At 52.2% G+C, this 21,696-nt stretch overlaps 1 protein-coding gene across 1 annotated transcript in view; it reads right to left on the bottom strand.

The window, feature by feature from the left end:
• Positions 1-21,696, bottom strand: part of SLIT1 (slit guidance ligand 1) — a 151,029-nt gene that overhangs the window by 48,068 nt on the left and 81,265 nt on the right. Inside the window, exons 5-6 of the mRNA XM_070432588.1 lie at positions 971-1,042; positions 45-116 (exon numbers count right to left, since the gene is read on the bottom strand). Coding sequence (XP_070288689.1) covers positions 45-116; positions 971-1,042 — 144 coding nt within the window. The remainder of the gene's footprint in view (positions 1-44; positions 117-970; positions 1,043-21,696) is intronic.

The raw sequence follows: 21,696 nt of genomic DNA, 5'->3' as shown, positions 1-21,696 counted from the left end.
AGCCGGACTCCCCGAGCCTCTCTTCCCTCCCGTGTGTTACTTACAGCACCTCCAGCCCCCGAAGAGCCCGGAAGGCGCCTTCCTCGATGCAGCTGATCTGGTTCTTGTCCAGCTGTCTGTGAAGCAAAGGGAGGGTGTGCAGAGGACGGCACGTCGCTGAGAGCAGCGTCCACACATCCTTACCAAGCGCTCCATTCCATTTTCTTTTAAAAAGGCCTGACCCCATCCCTTGTTCAGAACAAATGTGTCCATCCAAATAGTAAATAGTAAGAAGTTAAATTATTCCTTGTTTTTCAGTTAGAACAATAAATGTAAATAAAAGTTTTATTCGATGCCTCTTCCTAACCTTGCCTCTCTCCTGGGGAGCAGGCACCCACCCCATTGTGGAGACCACCTAGAAGGTGCTGGCAGCTGAGGAATGAGTCTGTCACAGCAGCCATGGCAGCCAGAGCCGGGGGGCAGATCCCAGCCCCAGTGCCCATGGGGGCTGACAGGCTGTGGCTACCTGGAGCGCTGCTCTCAGAATACACTGACGCCTGGGCCGGGCTCCTTGGGAAAGAGCGCGGTGGTCAATTACCAATGTCTGCTACAGGCACGGGAGGGGGCAAGGGCACTGTCGGGAGTGACAAGCATGCCAGGCATTTGCCACGTCTCCTTCGAACCTCAGAACAAGCCCGTGAAGGAAGTGTGATATCCTCATTTCACAAAACAGTATGTAGGGGCTCAGTGAGCTGACTTGCAGCAGCTTATGCAATGGCCCCAGAACATCACCCTGGCAGCCCACAGCCCTCCAAGGCGGCCCGTTTCCTCCCACTTCAGATGGTTCCAGAAAACCATGCGGGCACTGCCACCTCAGCCCAGAGACCAGCTCCGTGGCTGCCTGCACTCCAGGGCTCCGGGAGACCCACGAGAATACTGCCAGGGGAGGCCCTGTAGCCCCAGGCCCCCTCCACCCCAGGCCTGTACTCACAAGTTTTTGAGGTCTGTAGCTCCGCGGAAAGCCTTCCTGGGGATAGCCTGGATGGCGTTCTCACTCAGGTCCCTGTGAGGGTCGAACCAGAGGAAGAAACACACTGGTCAGAGAGGCCTCTCCAGAGGGCCCTGCTGCGTCAGGGAGGGGAGGGCGCCAGACAGTGGGACTGTCACAGCGGCATCCCAGCCTGGGACAGTGCCTGACACACAAAAGCTCCTCCCTGGTAAGCATTTGAATGAATGAATGAATGAATGAATGAGCTGGAGCTCGGTGCCCAGCCACCTCCCATTCTCTGGGCAACGGGGTTGCAACTGGAGGGAGAAGCTTGGGGCATGGGTGACCAGCTCTGCCAGACCCCAACCTGCCTCCCCGGCTCCACTCACAGAGGTCAGCTCAGCCCCTGTGGCATCCTCCAGGGATGCAAAGGCAATGGCAAAGGAGAGACGGGCTTCTCGAGGGGCCCACGGCCACCCCAGGATCTGTGGAGAGTGCACCGAAGGCTCACTTTCTGTAAGAAAGCACCTGTGGCCCCCAGGGAACCCGCCAGTAGGTGGCCCCCAGGTCTTGAACTCCAGGCTGTGTCGACGCCAGATCCCTCACTCTCAGGACTGCAGGCAGCAGAGCCACCACACAGACCTGGACCCACAGGGGGACTGGAGCACGCTGGCCTCGGGCTGCAGTGCCACATCCCTGCCCTGTGCTCGGAGGGCAGGGTCACTGAGGATTTCATCACCTCCCCCTTAAAATCCTGGTGTGAGGGAGGAGGCACGGCAAATCTCCGGCCTGTGCGAGCCTAGGCCAGCTCTGGACCCTTCCTCCAGCTCCTCTGGCAAGACTGGGCCACTGGCACTGTCCACCTGTTTCTCCATCCCTCTCTCAACCTCCACTGCAGACCTTTACAAATGTCCCTTCCCTTCCCACAGCAGTGGAACGAACTGCCATCGTGTTCTGAGCATGTCCCCCCGAGCCGTCCTGCCCAGCACTTCACATGTGTGAGTGCACCTGACCCTCACACTGACCATGGGGGAAGGCTATCCCCATCCCCCTTCCACAAAGAAAGAGGAAAGGGAGGCTCAGAGAAGTTAAGCAGCTTCTTTAAGGACACACAGCTGGCAGGTGGTGGCTTCAGAAGGTGAGCCCAGGAAGTCAGGTCCCCGAGCTCCCCTTGCACAGCAGGCCTGGAGTGGGAAGCATCTCCCACTTTGTAGAGGAGGGAACCTAAATATTTTACCCAAGGTTGACCAGGACGGGGACCCAGGCAGGTTGCAGAGAGCCCTGCATTAGACCCCGCAGCTGGGGCTGACTGTCCTGACATGGGACTCAATGTCAGGCAGCCCCCAGACCCCCTGACCCTTCTCTTGGGCCAGGCCCTCAGGCCTCGACCATCTCCTTCCCATCACCATTCACCACATGAGCCTCAGGCTCCACTGTGAGGCCTGGGACCATGGCCCCCCTGCACCCCCACACCCTGCCACTGTCCCCTGAGCTATTGGGGCTTCCATCCTTCTGTCTGGGTTTTTCTGCTGAGACAACAAAACAGAAACTCCACAGCAGAGTGCACATGGCCCTGAGCCCAGGAAAGCCGGCTCGAGTTCTTGGCTCCCCAGCTCCTGGCTGTGCGTCTATAGCAGAGGTTCTCAACCTGTGGGTCGCGATCCCTTTGGGGGTCAAACAACCCTTTCACAGGGGTCGCCTAAGACCATCGGAAAACACAGATATAATTACATATTGTTTTTGTGATTAATCACTATGCTTTAATTATGTTCAATTTGTAACAATGAAAAAACATCCTGCATATCAGATATTTACATTACGATTCATAACAGTAGCAAAATTACAGTTATGAAGTCGCAACGAAAATAATTTTATGATTGGGGGTCACCACAACATGAGGAACTGTATTAAAGGGTCGCGGCATTAGGAAGGTTGAGAACCACTGGTCTATAGGCCAGCACAGTTTCCTCGTGTTATGCAAGTAATTGCCACCATGGCCGTACAGCCCGTACTGGCTCTACTGTTCCCTTGGTCTGTGGGCTTGTTCTCTCCCTCTCCTTCAGTGAGATGCTGGGCAGAGAAATCTAACAGGTAAATTACTTCGTTGGGAGCAAGACACAGAGGTAAATGGCATGGCCCACACTCAGGGGCTCACGGTCACAGTAACCAGGAGCCAAGGCAGACGTGGGAGCCCCACATGGAACCAAACCGGCCTTGATGGAGCACCGAAATGCTCCGAGACAGCTGGGCTCATGCAAGCAGAGGTCACACAGTGCACAGAGTACCCTGAAACACGAACAGCCCTTGGAGGACACACGGAGAAGCAGAGAACGAAATCTCCATTCCTCCATTCAGCGAGTGTGTGCTGAGAGCCGACTACCTGCTGGGGATGCTACAAAGACTTACACTCCTGCTGACAATAATCATGGGAAGGGCAGTATTTCCAAAGAGATGAGCGGGCTCAGAGGAGCAAGTGACCAGCTCTACCTGCGGGAGAGGAGAGGAACTCTGAAGCAGGTCCTGAATAGTAAGTCAGAGTTTGCCAGACAGGAAAGGGAAACGAGGGAAGCACATTCTGCACAGTGGGAACGGCATGTGCAAAAGCCCAGAGGCAGGAAGGAACAAGGCAGGAGGGCTGGGGCCGTAGCACACAGTTTGACATGGCTGGTATGTGTCGATGGGAGCTTTGTGGTGGTTTTAAAACACGTCCACAAATTCTTCGACATGCCTCCCTTCAAAAGATGGAGCTTAATTCTCCCCTTAATTGTGGGTGGGATTTAGGACCTCACTCCTAAAGAGTAGAATATGACAGAAGTGATGGACAATTTCTGAGACGAGATCATAAAGGATCCTTGTATGTAGCTCCCTCTTTACTCTCTCTCAGTCACTCGCTCTGGTAGACGCCAGCCACAATGTCATCAGGACTCAAGCAGCTTTCTGGAGAGGCCCACGTGGAGAGGCACTGAGGCCCGAGCCAACAGCCAGCGCCGCTTGCCAGCAATGTGGGCGAGTCCTCATGGGAGTAGATTCTCCAGCCTCAGCAAGCTTGCAGATGCTGCTGCCTGCTGCAGACTCGATGCTTGTGTCCTCGCCCCCAAATTCAGGTGTTGAAATCCTAACGCCCAATGTGATGGTATTAGGAAGTGGGGGCTTTAGGAGGTGCTCAGGTCATGAAGGTCGAGCCCTCTGTGAATGGGGTTAGTGTTCTCATAAAAGAGTTCTGAGAGAGCTCCTCTGCCCCTCCCGCCACGTGAGGACCTAGCCAGGAAGCGAACCCTCACCAAACACTGTATCTGCTGGCCCCTGGATCCTGGACTTCCCGTCTTCTAGGACTGTGATAAGCTGCCCAATTTATGGAACTCTTATTACAGCAGCCCAAACAGACTAAGACACAGCCCCAACCCACATCATGACTGCAATCTCATGAAAGACCCCAAGCCAGAACCACCCAGCCACCTATAGAAACTGTGAGACAATCAATGTTTATCGTTCTTTTGGGCCACTCTATTTTGAGGTACTTGGCTACACAACAGCCAATGACCAAAACAGGGGTGCTCTGTGGAAATGACTCGGGAGAGGGGCTTAGAAGCTGTGCTGGAGAGCGTGGTCCTGACCTGAGGCATGAGGATCCCCTGCGAGCTTTCGAGGAGAGCGGGACAATGCTTAGACTTGGCATGAAGGAGCTGAAACATGTGAGGGACGTGGCTCCATCACTTCCCTCTTTGGGCCTCAGTTTCCTCATTTGTCAAATGCACAGGCTGGACCAGATCATCTCTTAGTCTCCTCACCGGTGTATGCCCACCACACGCCAACTACTCCAAGACATGGCAACTGAGGCCCTTAGGGCATCTGAGATCCCAGGACGAGGGAAGGGGGCCCGCTGCTGGCTGTGTGACTTCTGAGAGGAGTGGTATGAGAGAGAATGGACACAGTTACCCTCCTGCTCCTCCCCACAGGGAACAGAGCACATGTGGTGAGGGCAAGACAAAGGCAGGAAGGGCAGTGGCCAAGAGACGTCTACAGACCAAGGAAGATGGAGGCTGCCCTGGGGTGGAGACCTCCAGCGGGACCCTCGCCTTGGCCCCAGCTGGCAGCTAGCCCTTCGACCAAGCCTGGGAGGGAACTCTGGGCTGCACTCACATCCATTATTCCATTTAATCCTCACCACAATCCTGCGAGCAAGGTTTTCTATTTGTATCGATTAGTTTATTGATTTAGGCCAACCGTGTTCCAGAAAGGCTCTGAGGTGGCTTATAGGGATTTATAAAACAGCAAGAGAGCAGGAGTGAAAAGTGGGACAAAGAGAAGAAGGAAAATCAATGGTAGATGCCAAGAATGCAGCACCAGGTGGCCCACGCACCAGCCAGCTCCAGGCGGGGCATGGGCGCTCGGCTTCCTGAGAGCCCATGCGTAGAGGGGAAACTGGTCAGTTGGTAGCACCCTCAATATATGTATAAATTTGAAAGGACCAGTTTCAAAGGATAGCTATTTGGGGCACTTAAGATGAGAAGAGAATTTCCCCAGGGGTCTTCATTAAAAGTGACAATGTGGCCTAATCAATAACGCTAGATCCTTATAATAAATGGATTTCAAGTGTCTGCTTCTTATAATAGCAGCGCGTCAAAGTACAGCCTAGCAAAAGCAATTCTATAAAAACTCACACCAGGAGCTAAGAGGGGAGGGAGGGGCAGGAGCAGTCTGGGCAAAGGCAGGAGACATGGTGGTAGACTCGGGCATGGTCTAGGAGCAGCTGGGTTTGCCGGGAGAGGCAGGGCACAGGGCTATGGGCAGACAGAGGCTCAGAAGGAAGTCCCAGGCAGGACAGTGCTGGGGATAGGCATTAGCAGGCAAAAGCCTTGCAAGTCAGAGAAAATGACAGGTTAGAGCAGAGATGGGTGTATCTGATGGTTTTTTAGACATCGCTCTGGGGCACCAAAGCTTACAGAGGACAGACGCTGCCCCTGTGTATACAGCAATACACCAAGAGCTAGTGCAAGAGGTGAGGGTCCAGGGGTGGGAGCAGAGCTGAGCTGACCTGGGGACCTCAGGCCCAGCCCCAGGCGAGGCCACAGCAGTGAGCAGCTCACATTGTTTAAATGAGTAAAGGAAACTGAGGAAAACAGGGGAGCCTTGGAGATCTGAGAAAAATGCAGCATGCTGGTAGAGGAGGGGCTGGGGGTTGGGGTGGGAAGAAGCTGACTTTCTCTGTAATGAGAAATCTCTAGGTTCAATTCCTGTTTCTACCATTTACCAGCCATGAGCCGCAGGAAGTTATGCATCTGAGAGCTATAGTTTCTCTATTTGTAAAATGGGAATAAAAATACACACCATACCATGCTTTGGAGAAGATTGAGTTCATGTATTTAAGCCTCTGTCCTTTTTCCTCCATTTGGCAAAATTTAAGAAATGCTGGCTTTTGTCCTGCCTTAAACAGCCTGCCCAACGCTTTCCTAAGGTTCTATTGCAGCGGTTCTCAACCTGTGGGTCAAGACCCCTTTGGGGGTCGAACGACCCTTTCACAGGGGTCGCCTAAGACGATCGGAAAACACATATATAATTACATATTGTTTTTGTGATTAATCACTATGCTTTATGTTCAATTTGTAACAATGAAATTGGGGGTCACCACAACATGAGGAACTGTATTAAAGGGTCGCGGCATTAGGAAGGTTGAGAACCACTGTTCTATTGTTTCCAGTTTGCCCTCTAGGGGGCGCCAGAAGCCTTCCATGACTTGGATGTCCTCTCAGCTATATAGCAACCCAAAACAAAGCTATCCACTACCACCACCCTCTTACCCCGACTCCCCCACCCACCCAGGTGATGTCCTATTTGGTCAACAATTGTTTTGTTTCCCAAACCATTTAAATAAAGTTTCTCATCTCCATTTTCACCCAGTTGGCATGAAAACCTAAAAGGTACGATGTACATCTTTCCCCATCACATTTTCCCAGCTCCGAGCCTCCTGAATCTTTCTCAAACTTGGTGACCTTGTCACAGGTCCTGAAGTGAGGAGTGTGTCGGGCAGAACGAGATACACTGAGAGAGGCCATCCTGGAGGAGGGAGATTCTGGAGCTGGCAGGACAGCCGCTGGTGGCCTGGTCCTGGCCAGGGGTAAGTGAAGGGCACAGAGCTATGGGGCAGACAGAGGCTCAGAAGGAAGTCCCAGGCAAGACAGCGAAAAGCAGACTCCCAGAGCAAGGACAGGACTGGAGAGAGAACACAGGCCCGGGTGAGAACCGGGCCCTGGGCTGCTCACCGTTCCCAGGGGATGCTGACACAGCCGGCCCAGGAAGCCACACTAAGAGGCCAGGGTGTGAAGGAGAAAGCCCACAGCTGAGTGTCACAATAAAGACATGGGTTCAGCAAGCCCTGGCTCGCCCACTTAAATCATGTGGTCTTAGGCAAGTCGTTTAACTTCTTTGGCCTCCGTTTTCTTATCAACAAAATGGGGGTGAGAAGTAGCACCCATCTTCCAGGATCTAAAGTGAGAGGTGCTGTATGTTGGCCCCGCCTGCTCCTTCACTTATGCTGATGCCCCTTCGGTTCCTCAAATCCTCCTGCCACAGGACCCCTGCCTGGAATATTCCTCCACTTTTCACCCAGTAAACTTTGATTCATCCTTCACACCTCAGTCTGCAAACACCGCCCCTGACCGGTCCCTCTCGCGGAGGCTTCCAGGACCCTCGTGCTTTCCCGCCTCGGCACTCATCCAGGACTGTAATGAAATACTGGTGTGTGGGATACAATGAAACACTGATTTTTGGTTCATTAACATCCATCTCCCCCTCCAGACCACACTCTCCCAAGGGCAGATACTGTCTGTTTTGCTTCCCACTGTCTCCCTGGGCCTGGCCCATTGCAGGGGCGCCGTGATTGTTAGCTGAATTGAACTAAAGTGGATCCTTACACGATTCTCCTGCCCCATCCCTCTGCATTTTCCTGACTCAAACAAGGAGACAGGACAGGCCGTGCAGCTGAGAGAAGAAGGCTGGGCTTAGAGATGAGGGCTCCGAGAGGGAGGGGATTGCTGGAAAAACGCTTGTTGTTGCCTGTCCCTGCCCTTCCTCTCACACGTCCTTACAGAACATTAGTAACCGACTGTCCTAGGGTGGTTCTGAGGTGGCACCAGCAGCAGCAGCAGGGAGGTGGGGGCAGCCCCGAGGAAGGAGAGTGACTGACTCTTCTGGGAAGAAAGGGAGCGGGAGCCCCTGGCAGTCCACTCGGGGGGCTTGCAGTGAGGGGTCTGCAGGCGAGATCCCCAGCCTGAACCCCACCACCCAAGATCAGGGGTCTTAAGTCTGGGCACACTCGAGACCCTAGCCAGGGCCCTTCCCCCGAAGAGAAGGGGGCAGCCAGGCCCACACTCTGAGCTGGGCACCATCCCAGGCACCCCGCTCCTGCTGTCTCTCTTCCCGAACACTCTGCCAATCCTCCCAGCCTCTGCCAGGGCTGGGGGAGGCAGGGGCTGGAGAGCTGAGGTCGGGACCCCATGTTCTCACTGCTAATCCCCCTTCACGCTCTAACCAGATTGGACCCTGCTGGCAGACAGGCCTCTAAGCGGATCAGCGGGGAGCTCAGCCCGGGGCTGCTGGGCACTCGCCAAGGCCAGACTCGGCCCTGGGTTCCTGCCGCCTGCTCGGCCTCCGCACTGCAGACAGCTCAGGGCCAGCTCTGTCTGCCTCACGGGCCACATGGCAATCAGGCCTGTCCCCTCATGCCCCTGGCTACCCTGAGCCCACCTGATATAGGGCCTGGCTCGGAAGGAACCACTGTGGCCCCACGGTTCTGGGCCACCTCACCTGGGACTTCCTTGTCCTGAGACTGTAGGACTAAGGACTCAGCCCGGAGCAGACAAAGCTGGCCATGTACCCCTGCCAGGGGCCCCATGCAAGTTTCCCAGCCCCTGGAGCCTCCATCTCCCCTCTGTAAAGGACAATAATCGTGGGGTGGTGGGGCTTAACTGAGACTGTGTGGCACCCTCAGTAGGGCTGACAGAGTCGGCTGCCATTGCGCATATATATATATTATTGATATCAGAGAGAGGACAGGAGAGGGAAAGAGAGAGATAGAAACATCAATGATGAGAGAAAATCACTGATCGGCTGCCTCCTGCGTGCCCCCCACCGGAGATCGAGCCCACAACCTGGGCATGTGCCCTGACCAGAAATCAAACCATGACCTCCTGATTCATATGTCTATGCTCAACCACTGAGCCACACTGACCAGACCATTGCTCTTATCTTAGAATTGTCTTTATGAGGCTCTACGGTGGGAGGGTTGGGGGGGGGGAGGTGGGGAGTGGTGGTGAAAAATCTAGGACTGGGAACCAGGAGGGTGCAGCTCAAGGCTGGCTCCAACACCAGCCACTTGGTGATGTGGGATGCAACATGCACCTCCATCCCCCCTTTCAACACAGCTGGCATCCCAGTGAGGTCAGGAGGGTAAGTTACACTCGATGTGCCTCACGCTGGGCACCTGGCACGGGGCAGCCTGACATCGCTGCTGCTAGTGAGCGTCGCCCAGGACCCCAGAGCAGGCGACTCAGCACCCACGTCTCTGGCACCTGGACCAGTAGCATGGAGTCACCTGGGACTTGGTCAGAAATATGGGCTTTCTGGCCCCACTACTGAATCAGAATCTGCATTTTAGCATATTAAGGTTTGAGAAGTGCTGCATCGCACAGAGGGAAGTTTGCAAATGTTTCTTGTCCCCAGCCAGGGATAAAAATGGTGTGTGGGTTCTAATCCCTGTTCCAGCCAGGATTTCAAAGCAGGGAGCTGAGGCCCCGACTCCTATTCCTGGGGGTGGGGGGAGGGGGTAGGGAGAGACTTGGACACAGACAACCCCAGTGGGTGGAGAGAGGGAAGAGCAGCCTCTCACCTGTCACCTGTGGCGGGCCACTGCCCACCTTCATGGGAAACAGAGGCGGCACTCGCAGGAGGGGAGCAGTGGTGGCCGCTACATTAGCACCAACGCCCTCCCTACATTCCTGCTGGGGTTGGGGCAGCGGGCTCTGCCTGAGAAGGCGTTGGTGAGACCCAGGCTGTGGTAATCCGCTCCAGGCCAGGAGCTATAGGATGCACTTTCAGGGGAGAGGTTGGCGGTACCCCCTGGGTGGGATGCCAGGGTGCACACCCTCTGAGGTGCTCCTGGGGTCTGATGAGACCCTCCCTTCTCGCTGCTAGTCCTCCAAGCCGCTCCACAAGTCCCCCCCTCCCGCCAGGAGAGAAAGTGATGCTACAGTTCCCCTCCCTGCCATGCCCTGCCCAGCCCACAGGATGGCATTCAGGTGCCCCAGACCTACCTGCGCGGGTGGATGGCATGTGTGTGCACCTGTCTCTAGATCACCTTCAAGGCAAATTCTTGAAGGTGAGTTCTTTGGTGATAAGGACCTGAACTGTGCAGACTAGAGCTCCAACCTCAACGCAGGGACTGGGGTTTTCTCCACTCATGCATCTCAGGGGCTCCCAGGAGATACAAACGACAACTTAGACTGGCTGGTTCTCAGTGTGATTCTCCTGTGACTGAGTTTGTTTCATCAGAAGTCAAGTTAGGGTTGTGGCGAGGGGGTGGGTGTGTGCAGAAGAGACCGGGGAATAGTGCCGAAGGGACACATTGCGGGGTGGGGGCTGAGGGGGACTGGTCCCAGCAGCCACAGGCCTGTTTCCTTTGGTCTTGGGACCCAACCCTGCTGTTCCTCCTGGAACCTGACTGCTCTCTTAAGGGACCAGGTCCCCTTGCTGATCCTTGTGTGCCTCCCTGACTCCCTCTCCACGGCTCCCCTGACAGCCAGAGTCAGGCCACCTGGAGTAAATGGCGGCCACCAGATAAGCCAGCATCCTCAAAGGAGGCCTCCGTGAGGACAGGCCCTGGCCAGGCAGTAGATGGTCTGAGAGAAGAGCCAGGTGACCTGGGTTCAAAAGCAAGCTCAGCCCCATCGGCTGCCTCTTTGTGCCTCAGTTTCCCCTTTGTAGCATAAGCTTATAAAAGGAGTAAATAAATGAAGGTGTGTGAAAGTAGCCAGAAGACTGTCTAGCACACAGTAGGTGACAATCAACTGTTTGGCTGGGAAGGCTTCAAACCAGTCATCCTAATTGCTGGGCGGTCCAGCTCTGCCCCCTCTCCTCCACCGCCTCTGTCCTCCGAGGCTGGTCATAAGATCCATGGAATTAAAGCTCACACATGCTCTGTGAGGTCTTGAGGTATTTTTTAAATGTTGAACGTACAACCTTCCCCCTGGGAACTCCTGATGTCCAAACTCCTGTGGGTGGTTTTGCAGGCTGACGCCACGGAGGGTGGGAGTTGAGCTTTGCAGGAGAAATGGACAGTGCCAGGCAGTCGGCTGGAGAGATGCCCTCCCTCCCCACCCCACCATTTGGCCCGGAGCCACGCCTCCTCCTGTGGCCACCCCCTGCCTCCAGCCCTGCAGAGTTAATGTTGCAGAAACCTCATTAGGAAGAGACATCAAGCAGCCTGAATCACACGGCGCCGTAAAACCACCCTGGGTAACATTTCCTCAAAGCGGCTGCTTCTTATGCAGCTACCAAGCTTCACTGCAACCAGTTCCCAGGACGGAGATATCAGATGAGATGCACACACCCTGCAAAGCAACCTCGGGCCCCGCCCAGGAGAGCTGCTCAGAGGCAGCAGTGAGTGGCTCAGGGACAAGCAGGAAATACAACCAGCAGGCCCTGGCCTCAGCCACCCAGCAAGAGCACGATGACAATAGGATGGATGAATAAACCAGGGGTCGGGGGTGAGGGGAATGCAGACTCCTCTTAATCTGAGTGGCAGGCAAGACCTTCACTGTATTTCATCACACCCACTGCACCCCCAGAAAGCCCAGGCATTCTGCTGGGTCCTGAACATGTAGGCACTGGGGCAGAGGAAGTTTTCATCCTAGACACCTATGAGTTGTGAGCATCAGTGACTTCAGAGATTCCCAGCCCAGACACACAGTGGTGGGGCAAGGGATTGTGGTGCAGCAGGAGGAAGAATCAAGATGTAGAGGAAAGAACAAGAGCTTTGGAGCCAGACAAGCCTGGGTTTTACTGACTGTGTGACCTTGTGCAAGTTACTCAACCTCTCCGAGTCTGCTTGCTCATGTGCAAAGGAGGGCTGATCACAGCTCCTTCTTGCTGAGTTATGGTGAGATTAAATACCATACGTGCCATTTACATAAAGCACAAAAACAGGCCAACCGAGTCCATGCTACTAGAAGTCAGGATCACCGTTACCCTGGCAGGGGGCGGGGGTTAATGACTGGAAGGGGGTCCATGGGTGCTGTGATGTTTTACTTCTTGATCCGCTGCTGGTTACATGAGTGTGTACACTTTGTGGAAATCCAGTGAATTCCGTATATGAAAATACATAACATACAGAAAAGTCACACTCTTCTGTATATACGATTTACTACAATGAAAAGTCTTTAAAAACATGTAAAGCGCCGATTTCAGTGTGGTGCTTTGTAGGCATGTGACAAATGCCAGTGCCCCCCCCCCCCCCCCCGCCGAAGGGGGAGACAGATGGGGGGAAGTCTTCCGAGGTGACAAATTCCAGAAGAACGGGGGCTCACGATTCTAAGCAGCGAGGAAATGCCCAGGCTGAGGGGAAACTGCACAGAGGACCGCCTGGCGGAAACAACGCCCACCCCATAGCGGCGAGAACTGGGGACCCACTTCAAACAGACGCGGAGGTGGGAAAGCAGGCTCTGGGGTCCCTGAGCATTCTGACCGAGCTGGCGAACACAGCGTGTTCGGGGTCCACATCTCCCTGAAGAGCGGGTGAACTGCCCTGCTCCAGAGCCAGACCTCAGGGTCAAGTGTAGGGTTGGGGGGGCTGAGATGCTGATGCTGGAGGGTTGAGGACCTTGGGGAACCCAGCGCAGGAGTGAGAGAAATAGGCCAAGGGAACAGCCTTCACAGTGGTTCTGAATTTCCTTTCTGCCTTGTTTCAGGAAGGCATCAGGCAATTTTAAGGATATGTTATAAAATGGAATAAGATAACAGGAACCAGAAGAAGAGTTTTAAAAAAAAAGACAAAAAGAGGTAGAAACATTGAACAAGAGAGAGAAGCTCACCCTACGTGTGAAAGCCTTTGCATCTGCTACAAACGGGCCCCGGCTTCTCCCAGGCACAGGGGGTGTGGAGGCTGATGTGCTACAGTGACCAGATCCACAGATGAGCACAAGCTTGGGAGAGGCGAGTCCTTTCCTGGTTCTAAAACCAAGCCTGTGTGGCCCTCCTCAGTCCCCAGGAAGAGGCCGCCCCAGGATGGGACCAAGGCCTTCACTAGCACCCCAACAGGAGGCCCATTTGCTAAATTTCCTTATTTACCAATTTGGTTTTAGGTGGATGATTTCCCATTTGTCTTCTCAACAGCCTTTGAGGATTGATCGGGTGTCCCAGCCCCAGCTCCATGCAGTCCCAGGAAGACACAGGGGTGGTTTTGCAATAGTTCAAATGCCAAGAGCAGGGCTAAGACAAATGGGATAGTCCTTAAAATGCTGTAATAAAGACAAAATGCAAACCAGTCAACTCACACCAAATAGTTAAAGGAAGTAAGTCAACTTGATGAATTGGTCATTTGACAAATTGGCCATTCAGTGAATCGACATTTGGCAAAATGGCTTTTAGCAAAATGACATTTGGTAAATTGGTCTCCTTCTGATGCAGCAATGTGTTTCACGGGGCAATTACTTACACTATCACGGCCTGGTGCCAGAGCTCAGGGAAGCCATTCTGCAGATGGGTCCACCCACGCCATCTAGTACGCTTCTCTTCACCGGGCTGCCTTAAAACAGGGTGGATTTAGAATATTCTGAGGGATGCATGCACTGCACAGTATGCAGGCCATCCTGCATACATATGGTTATTCTCAGTTAAACTCGTCTAGACTCTCAGGGAAGACTCTTTGGCTTCTCCTTGATAATGACCAGGAGAAAAATGGACAGGATTCAAGGTGGTTTAGGAAGAGAGAGAGCCAAAGAGGAGGCAACAGGGCTGTGCAAGCAGAATCTAGGCTGTGCTTGGCGAGGGGGCTCCACTAAGGGCCAGTGACCAAGATGCCAGTCTGAGTGTCTGCGGGAAAAGTTGGGGACCCTGGCCAATGCACAGGGCAGCTAATGCCAGAACAGACTTCTCACTGAAGTCCATGGCAGGAGTGGTCCTCTGAGGAGACCCACAGAGTATCATGGAGCCCCTGGAGCATCCCTAATCTTCTCTTTCCTGACCTCCAAGGGGAAATTTCTTTTATCAGAGACCATTGTCTCCACATCTGCAGAGCAGTCCAGACCCTGACTGAGTCTTGGTCTCCAGAGTTGTTCAGAAGAAAAATGGAACTTAGGGGATTGAAACAGCAGGAGATCAGCTCCCAGCACATCTAAAGCCCTTCTTGTCCCCCACGTATGTACCTAAGGATACCAAAGGGCATAGGAACCCTAATTTCCTCCAAGGCAGGCAGCAAGACAGAGTCCTGCTACCTTACGGGGCAGTTGGCTTAGTGAGATCTGCAGGTGACCACAGCAAGGAAAGCCGTGCCAACAGAAGGCGCTGGCCAGGGAGCTGTCCGTGGTGCTGAACGCTTTCGGCTGCTCTTTCTTCTGGTCAGGGCGTCAGAACTAAAGATACACCTTGGATCCTACCTACCTTCAACCTTACTCATCTGCCCACACACCAGACATTGTCTATGCTGCTTTTTTTTCTTCACAAGCCCACAGGCAGTCAGCTCATAGCATATTCACAAAGGGTTAGAAAAGCACCATTATAAGCCTCAAGGTACCGGTCCTCAGACTCTTTAGGAGAGGAATGTACTGAGCACAATCCATGTTACTAAGCTACTTCTCGAGAGGGGTAGCTGGAAGCTTGATCTTGCTCTGATTCTCCAAAAGCCAGACCTTCTGCTGCCTGGACACAGACCCAAGCACAGAGGGGTGCTAAGAAGTTATCTGCCCTTGCCCCAAATAACTTTCCCCAGACCCTCACACAAAAGCCACTCACTTTAATCCTTAAGACCTTTATAACCATCACGGACTCTTGTAGAGCACACAGTTGTTATTATTAATGATAACGATGATTATGATGATGACGATAGCTACATATATGGAGATTTATTATGTGCCTGGCACTGTACTAGGTGTTTTATATATATTATCTCATTAATCCCGAAAACAACCTTCTGAGATAAAGACTCCCATCACTCTGGTGTAAAAGTTGAGAGTGGGAGAAGTTGGGCACGTGTGGGTGGCAAAGAGTATATGGGAACTCTCTGTGCTTTCCACTCAATTTTGTGTGAACTTAAAACTGTTATAAAAAATAAAGTCAGCTTTTAAGCAATGCTCTCACCAGACCTATTATCCAGATAATGTAATTGAGGCATCGTAACTTTCCCAGGCTGTCTGCCTGCAGAGCCTGTAGCTAACCCACAATGCTACATCAGCTCAGCACATTAGAATCATCAAAGTGATGGGCAGGTGGGGGTGTCTAGAAGCACACACATGTCAGCAGTGACATTTGATAGATGAACTTGGAGGGAGGAGGTGAAAACCTAAAATGCAGAGTATGATAATGAACACTCATAATGTTGACACTGAGTCATCAAGGTAAAGTTAAGTTATGCGCAGGACCCTCTGTTTTAGAGCTTAGATAGCTGTATCATAAATTTTAGGCATAGCCTCATCAAAAATGGCATGACGCTTGCATGTTTTTCTCTGAGCAGCCATGCCATGGGGAGAGAGGAATGCCAGCCCCAGCCTGGGGTGAGCACTGTCCAGGGGCTTGTCCTTACACCTGGGTTCCTACAAGTATCTCAGAAACTGTCACTCCTCCAAGCCCCCATAAGTTTGAAAGACAAAGAAGTGAGCTTTGGTATCCAGTGGTGAGGGGCTTCAATCCCAAGTCAGTACAAGCAGTCAGCATCTCCTGGGCCTCTGAGAATGAAGAGGTCCCGGTGGACAAAGGGAGGACCCATGACCATCAGACATTGGTTTCTCACAGACTTTGGCACCCCCCCTCCTCCCCCAGCCATTACCCATGAGCCCCAAGCAGAATGAGTGACCAGCAAGACACCTGCCCCCAGCCTTCACCTTGGTGTGGAAATGAGTCTAACTCTGCAAAACCTGGAGCACAGAGGGCACCCAGGCCTCCTGCTGTGGCAGCGATGGCCAGCGTCTGGGAGAGACAGGTGCTGTGGCAGCTCTGACCACCAGTGTGAACACCAGAAATGGAACACCAGAAGATTTCATCTGAGCACCAGAGTTGGCCCAATTCCTGATTCTCTAGGAGGGATGGAAACACTCTCCCACTCCCTGGAGGCCAGCTCCATGCTCCTGGTCCACCCAGGGAATGGGTGGTGCTGCTGGGCACCCTGCTGTCTCATCCCCCAACACACACCAGACTGGGGGCGCCCACTGGGCTGTGGAGCCTGGAGGGTGATACACTTGTTGCAACACCTGGATGTCCTTATGCACCCCTAGCATTGTCTGCAGACTGAATGAGTTAGCTAGGACCCTGGGCTTCAGCTCCCTGAGCCCATTTTCCACATCTGCCAATGGGGTCAGTACAGATCATTATGCCAGAAAGGTGCCATGAGGGTTAGATAGGTGGGTTGTCAGCTTAAGGCCCAATAAATGGGAGCTGTTGTTACTGCTCTTTTTCCTCTTCCTCCCAGGTCAGTGGGGATGGTGTGATAAATAAGACACAGTCGATTAAAAGCGCTGCCAAAGGTCTTCTTCAAAAACCCGGTATGTTTTTCAGTCACCGCCTAACTGTACCCATGCTCTTTTCTTCTTAGCGCTGGCCATAGCTTCAGTCAATCAATTATTCATGGAATTATTTCATTAATGTTTATCCCCTCAATTAAATCACGAGTTCTATGAGGTGAGGGCCATGTCTGTTCACTGCATGCCTAGCAAAGAGGTGAGACTCATTAAATATTTGATGATTATTTTGGCTATTCAGAAAGGTCAAAATAGCATTTGGGAGGGGATCTGTGGCATTTTAATGTTAAAAAAACAGGTCCCCCTCGGGACTGATGAGATAGGGGTCTGAGACCCCCTGCCTGCAACCCCTCAACACACAGTTTTCCTCCAGGGGCCTGCTCTCCAGCAAAGTGCAAAGGCTCTGAACTGGTCCAGACTGCCTCTGTGACAGTGTCACGTGGAAAGGACACGCCACTAGGCTAAAGTTTCCCTCCACGCTCCCCTCTCACCATGCCCTGGCCCACCAGGCTGTTTCATCCTTCCCGCCACCTCCCTGCTCCTCCATGTCTCACAATACCCACCCCCCCACCCCATCACTGCGCTTGCCACACTGCCTGTCTATGAGTCTCGCACCTGATAATAATGATAGCACAGCTGCTGGAAAGGATACACCTGCCCTCTGCCTGCCTCTGGGGAAGGCACACTAACATGAGGAAACAGGCAGGCTACCACCTGGGCCACATCTACAAGTGGGCACAGCCACACCACGACGGAACGGCAGACACAAAAAGGCACCCCTCTCCTCGCTCCCCCGACTCCTGCTTGAGCTTGCTGGTCACGGCTTTCCGTTCCTGTACTGAGCATCTCTCCAGGAGGCTGTAACATCCGCCTCTGATTCCGGCATGGGGAGCCCGAGCCTGTGGTATAATAACCTTGTGCCCTAGCTCAGGTTTACCAGAGCTCTGCACTGGGAGGGTTGTGTGTTGGTCAGCGGAGCCAGCATTTCCCATTTCTCATCTTCCACTGTTTGAGCACGAAGCCAGGATGGAGAACAAGCAGTATACACTTGCTACTCAAAGTGTGATCAGAAGATGTGCAGTCACGGCACTGATAGAAATGCAGACTCTCAGGCCCCACCCCAGACCTACGGGATCAGAATCTGCATTTAATAAGGTGATTTGTATGCACGTTCAAGTTGTGAAGCACCGGACAGCTCAGTAGTTCTCAAACTTGGCCAACATTGAAATCACTTGGAGAGCTTTAAAAAATACTGAGATTCTGAGTCATTGGTTGGGGGTGGAGCCTGGGCATTGGGATTTTTTAAAAGTCCCCCAAGGGATTCCATTGTGCAGCCAGGATGGTGAATACTTGTTCTAATCCATCTTGCCTTTATCCCTATCATCTCTGCTTCTCAGACCCCTCTCTTTGTCCTACCCCACCCAGTAACCCCTCCCTTACAGTGCTACTTCCTTCTCCAGTATGTCTGGTCTCCAGGATAACTGATGCTAATCAGGGTTAAGGACAGTGGAGCTGGAAGAATAGTTCATACTAGATGGTGAGTGACTAACAGCCCTGATTTCCAGGAAGTATGTGCATTTAAAAAAAGGAGGATTCCTGACCCAGCCTTCATCGTTGGTGACATCTGATCAGTCTGAGGAATGTAAACAAAACACTTTGGGCAGAGAGGGCCTTCCTCGTGGCCCTGAAATTAGCCTTTTCTATCCAGCCAAATTTATGATACAGGGAAAGAGCTATTTATACTATAGTAGCACGGGTGAAAATTTACCTCTAAATTCAGATGGCTGAGCAGACACCTGCATGTTTGTCTGTGTGTGTGTCTGTGTGCGCGTGCACGCCCAATGTTCAGTCTCCTGCTGATGTTGGACTGTCCCAGGCCATTCTGGGTAGGAATGAGAAAGAAGGAAAGGGGAGAGTTAAGAGACCACATTAGAAGCCAGAGCAGGGGCTGGAGGCCAAGGCTGGGGGTGGCAAGATTAGAAGGTGACAATCTCCATGAAAGGAACAAAGTGCCAGATCTGCCACTCCTTCATGATGACGCTGGTATCAATGTCCCTGCACAAACACACCCCTCACCCTCACAGGCTGCCAGGGGAGGGTGCACAGACCAAGGGAGGGTAAAGGCTGGACCCAGCTTATCTACTAGATGAGCAGTGGAGGCCTGAACAGAAGCCAGAATCCAGGCCACAGGCTCTGAGCCCGCCAGGGCACCCTTGGGTAGCACCCTGGAGGGGGAAACTGCAGGAAAGCAATGTGGGAGCTGCAGCCAACTCCCAGGCTCAGGGTCCATGGCAAAGCCACCTGGTGGAAAGGTATGGAACCCAGAGACAGAAATGGAGATGAGAGACCAATGGAGAGAAATCGGCAAAATAGAATGAAGAAGAAAGAGAAGCTAAATGAGAGAAAAAATTCAAAGAGAGGCAGACAACATAGAGGCGGGTGGGGCATGACCTCCATGATTGGGGATGAGGCTCCAAGGTGGAGGCCAGGGGTACTTGGCTTTTCACAGCAGTGAGTCCGTGTCATGCCTGACAGCCAGCACAGGTGCAAATGAAAAGAACACAGAGTGTGAGCCCGCTGGGGCCCTCTGCTCTGCGCGCTATGCTCTGCCATCCCCTCCGCTCCTGAGCACACCTGGTGGCTAGGGCATAATTTGCCACTGGCTGGAGGTGTCAGGCTCTGATGATGAGTGTGAGGTCTTCGGGTGATCTGCCCGCAGAGGTGGGAATGGAGTTCCAGCCACTGTGGCCTCTTCCTGGATTAATCAAATCTCTCTGTGTGTTTGTGTGTGTTGTGGGGAGGGGAGGTGTTGTACTCACTGGTAGCTGGGGAGGGAAGGCCTTCGCAGTGAGAAGAAACTACACTGGGTGTAGGCTAGGGGGCAAGGCCAGTAGGGACAGGTTGTCGTCATAGAAGCTGGAGATTGGTGTGCTGGCTGCTCGGTTCATGCTCTCTCTTGCACACCACAAATCCAACAAAGACTTTACATGTGAGTTAAGAGTAGTGATGCTGGAGCCAGATTTTCCGGGTTTGAATCCCAGCTCTGCCTCTCAGCACCTGGGTGACTCTGGAGCTGCCATACTTTCATACGAGAGAGAAACCCCTATATCTAGTTTAAGGCATTTTTTTTAAGTTTTCAGTTACATAGAGCCCACTCCAATCCCTCCAGCTTTGAGAGACCAGCAGAGCAGAGCCGTGCCCAGCACTATCTCTGCAGAAACATCATCTAGCCAAGACCATGGAGGACCGGCAGCTTTCACAGCCGGCCTGACCACAGCCGAGAAGCAACGTCTGAAATAAAGGCACTACCCCTCCTTCACACCCCAGCCTCTCTCTAGGGAAGGTGACAGACCTGGGAGGACACAACAAAAAGTGATGTTGGGAGCAGTAGAGATCTTGCTCCTTGATATATGGTGTCAGTTTGGCTCAAATAAACTCGTATAAGATTTTTAAGAAGGTGACGTTAAAATGAGAGTGTGTGCCAGAGAAGCTGACAACTGCAAAGGCGAGGATTTTCAGAAGGCGACAAAAACCACGTGGGAGAAGTCCGTCCCAGTGCTAAGACTGTTGCTTACTTTGCAGAAGGGCAGCTGAGTGACTGTGCCCAGAGGATCCTCTTTGTCCCTCCTAGAAAAAGGTCAAGGCCCCCAAAGCATGTTGACCTGGAGGAATCACTTCAGGCAGCAAGTTCCAGGGCTAGAGCCAGAGCCTCCAGGACCTAGGGGACCCTATTGTTATTAGTAAAAGGTGCTCCTTCTTCAAGACACTTTCCTTTACTTGGAAACTATCAGAGGAAATATACAAATGTATGTCTATGATATCAATGGCGTCCCTTAAAGATGGCACCTTCAGACAGTGCACAGCGTGTACACGGTGGTTTGTGCACATCTGCCTGGTCCCACCACAGCTGCATTGATGGCCTGGCTCCGAAACCGGCTGAGCTGTGCTCCTCAGGATGCCCCAGCCTTATTGGGTGACAATGACACGAGGCCGCGTGGACCCTCATTCAGAAGGCAAGAGACATTTGTGACCACATGGATGGATTTTGAGAACCACGCTAAGTGACAGGAAAAGTCAAGAACCGTATGATTTCACTCATATGTTGGATATAAAACCGAAAGTAACAAACGAACAAACAAGACAAACAGAAATTCAGACACAGACAGTGGTATGAGAGTCCTCTGAGGGAAGAGTGGGTGGAGGAAGTAGAAGAGAGTACAGTGGGTCAAAGGAGACTTGACTTTGGGTGGTGAACACACAATGCAAAATACACATGATGTGTTATAGAATAATACACTTAAAACTATGTAATTTTATCAACCAATGTCACTACAATACACTTAATAAAATTTAGAAAAATAAATAAGTGAATGAATCTATAGCTACAAAATAAAATTAAAAAAAGGAATGAGAGATTTCTACCCTAAAAGAAGATGCAATGTCAAGGTCGAGCACCTGTCATTCATAATGGAAATGCAGCTACACTAAGACCAAAGTCACCGTATTTCTTGTCCATAGTGTGATAAGCACCAAGCACGGTGCCTAAGGAGAAAGCAAAGTCTAATAAAAATCTGTGGACTGAATCAATGCTTGACTCAATGAATGGGAGCATGAATGCCTCTGGCTTTTATTATAAATTAATTAAAGCTACTTTATGCCGAACCGGTTTGGCTCAGTGGATAGAGCGTCGGCCTGTGGATTCAAGGGTCCCGGGTTCGATTCCGGTCAAGGGCATGTACCTTGGTTGCGAGCACATCCCCAGTGGGGGGCGTGCAGGAGGCAGCTGATCGATCTCTCTCATCGATGTTTCTGACTCTCTGTCCCTCTTCCTTCTTCTCTGTAAAAAATCAATAAAAAATATTTAAAAAAAAAAAAAAAAAGCTACCTTATGTCATTTTGTTGGTTTACTTTCTTCCCTTGGAGGGATGGAAGGACTTTTACAATTTATGAAATTGCTTTAAGTAAATAAATGCAAATTAGTATATCTTACTAAACAAATTGTCCAACCTT

The sequence above is a fragment of the Myotis yumanensis genome, unplaced genomic scaffold (assembly GCF_028538775.1).
Source record: "Myotis yumanensis isolate MYYU_CA2020_CCGP unplaced genomic scaffold, mMyoYum1.0.hap1 SCAF_13, whole genome shotgun sequence".
NCBI classification, from domain to species: Eukaryota; Metazoa; Chordata; class Mammalia; order Chiroptera; family Vespertilionidae; genus Myotis; species Myotis yumanensis.
This window is presented reverse-complemented; position numbering and strand designations above follow the sequence as displayed.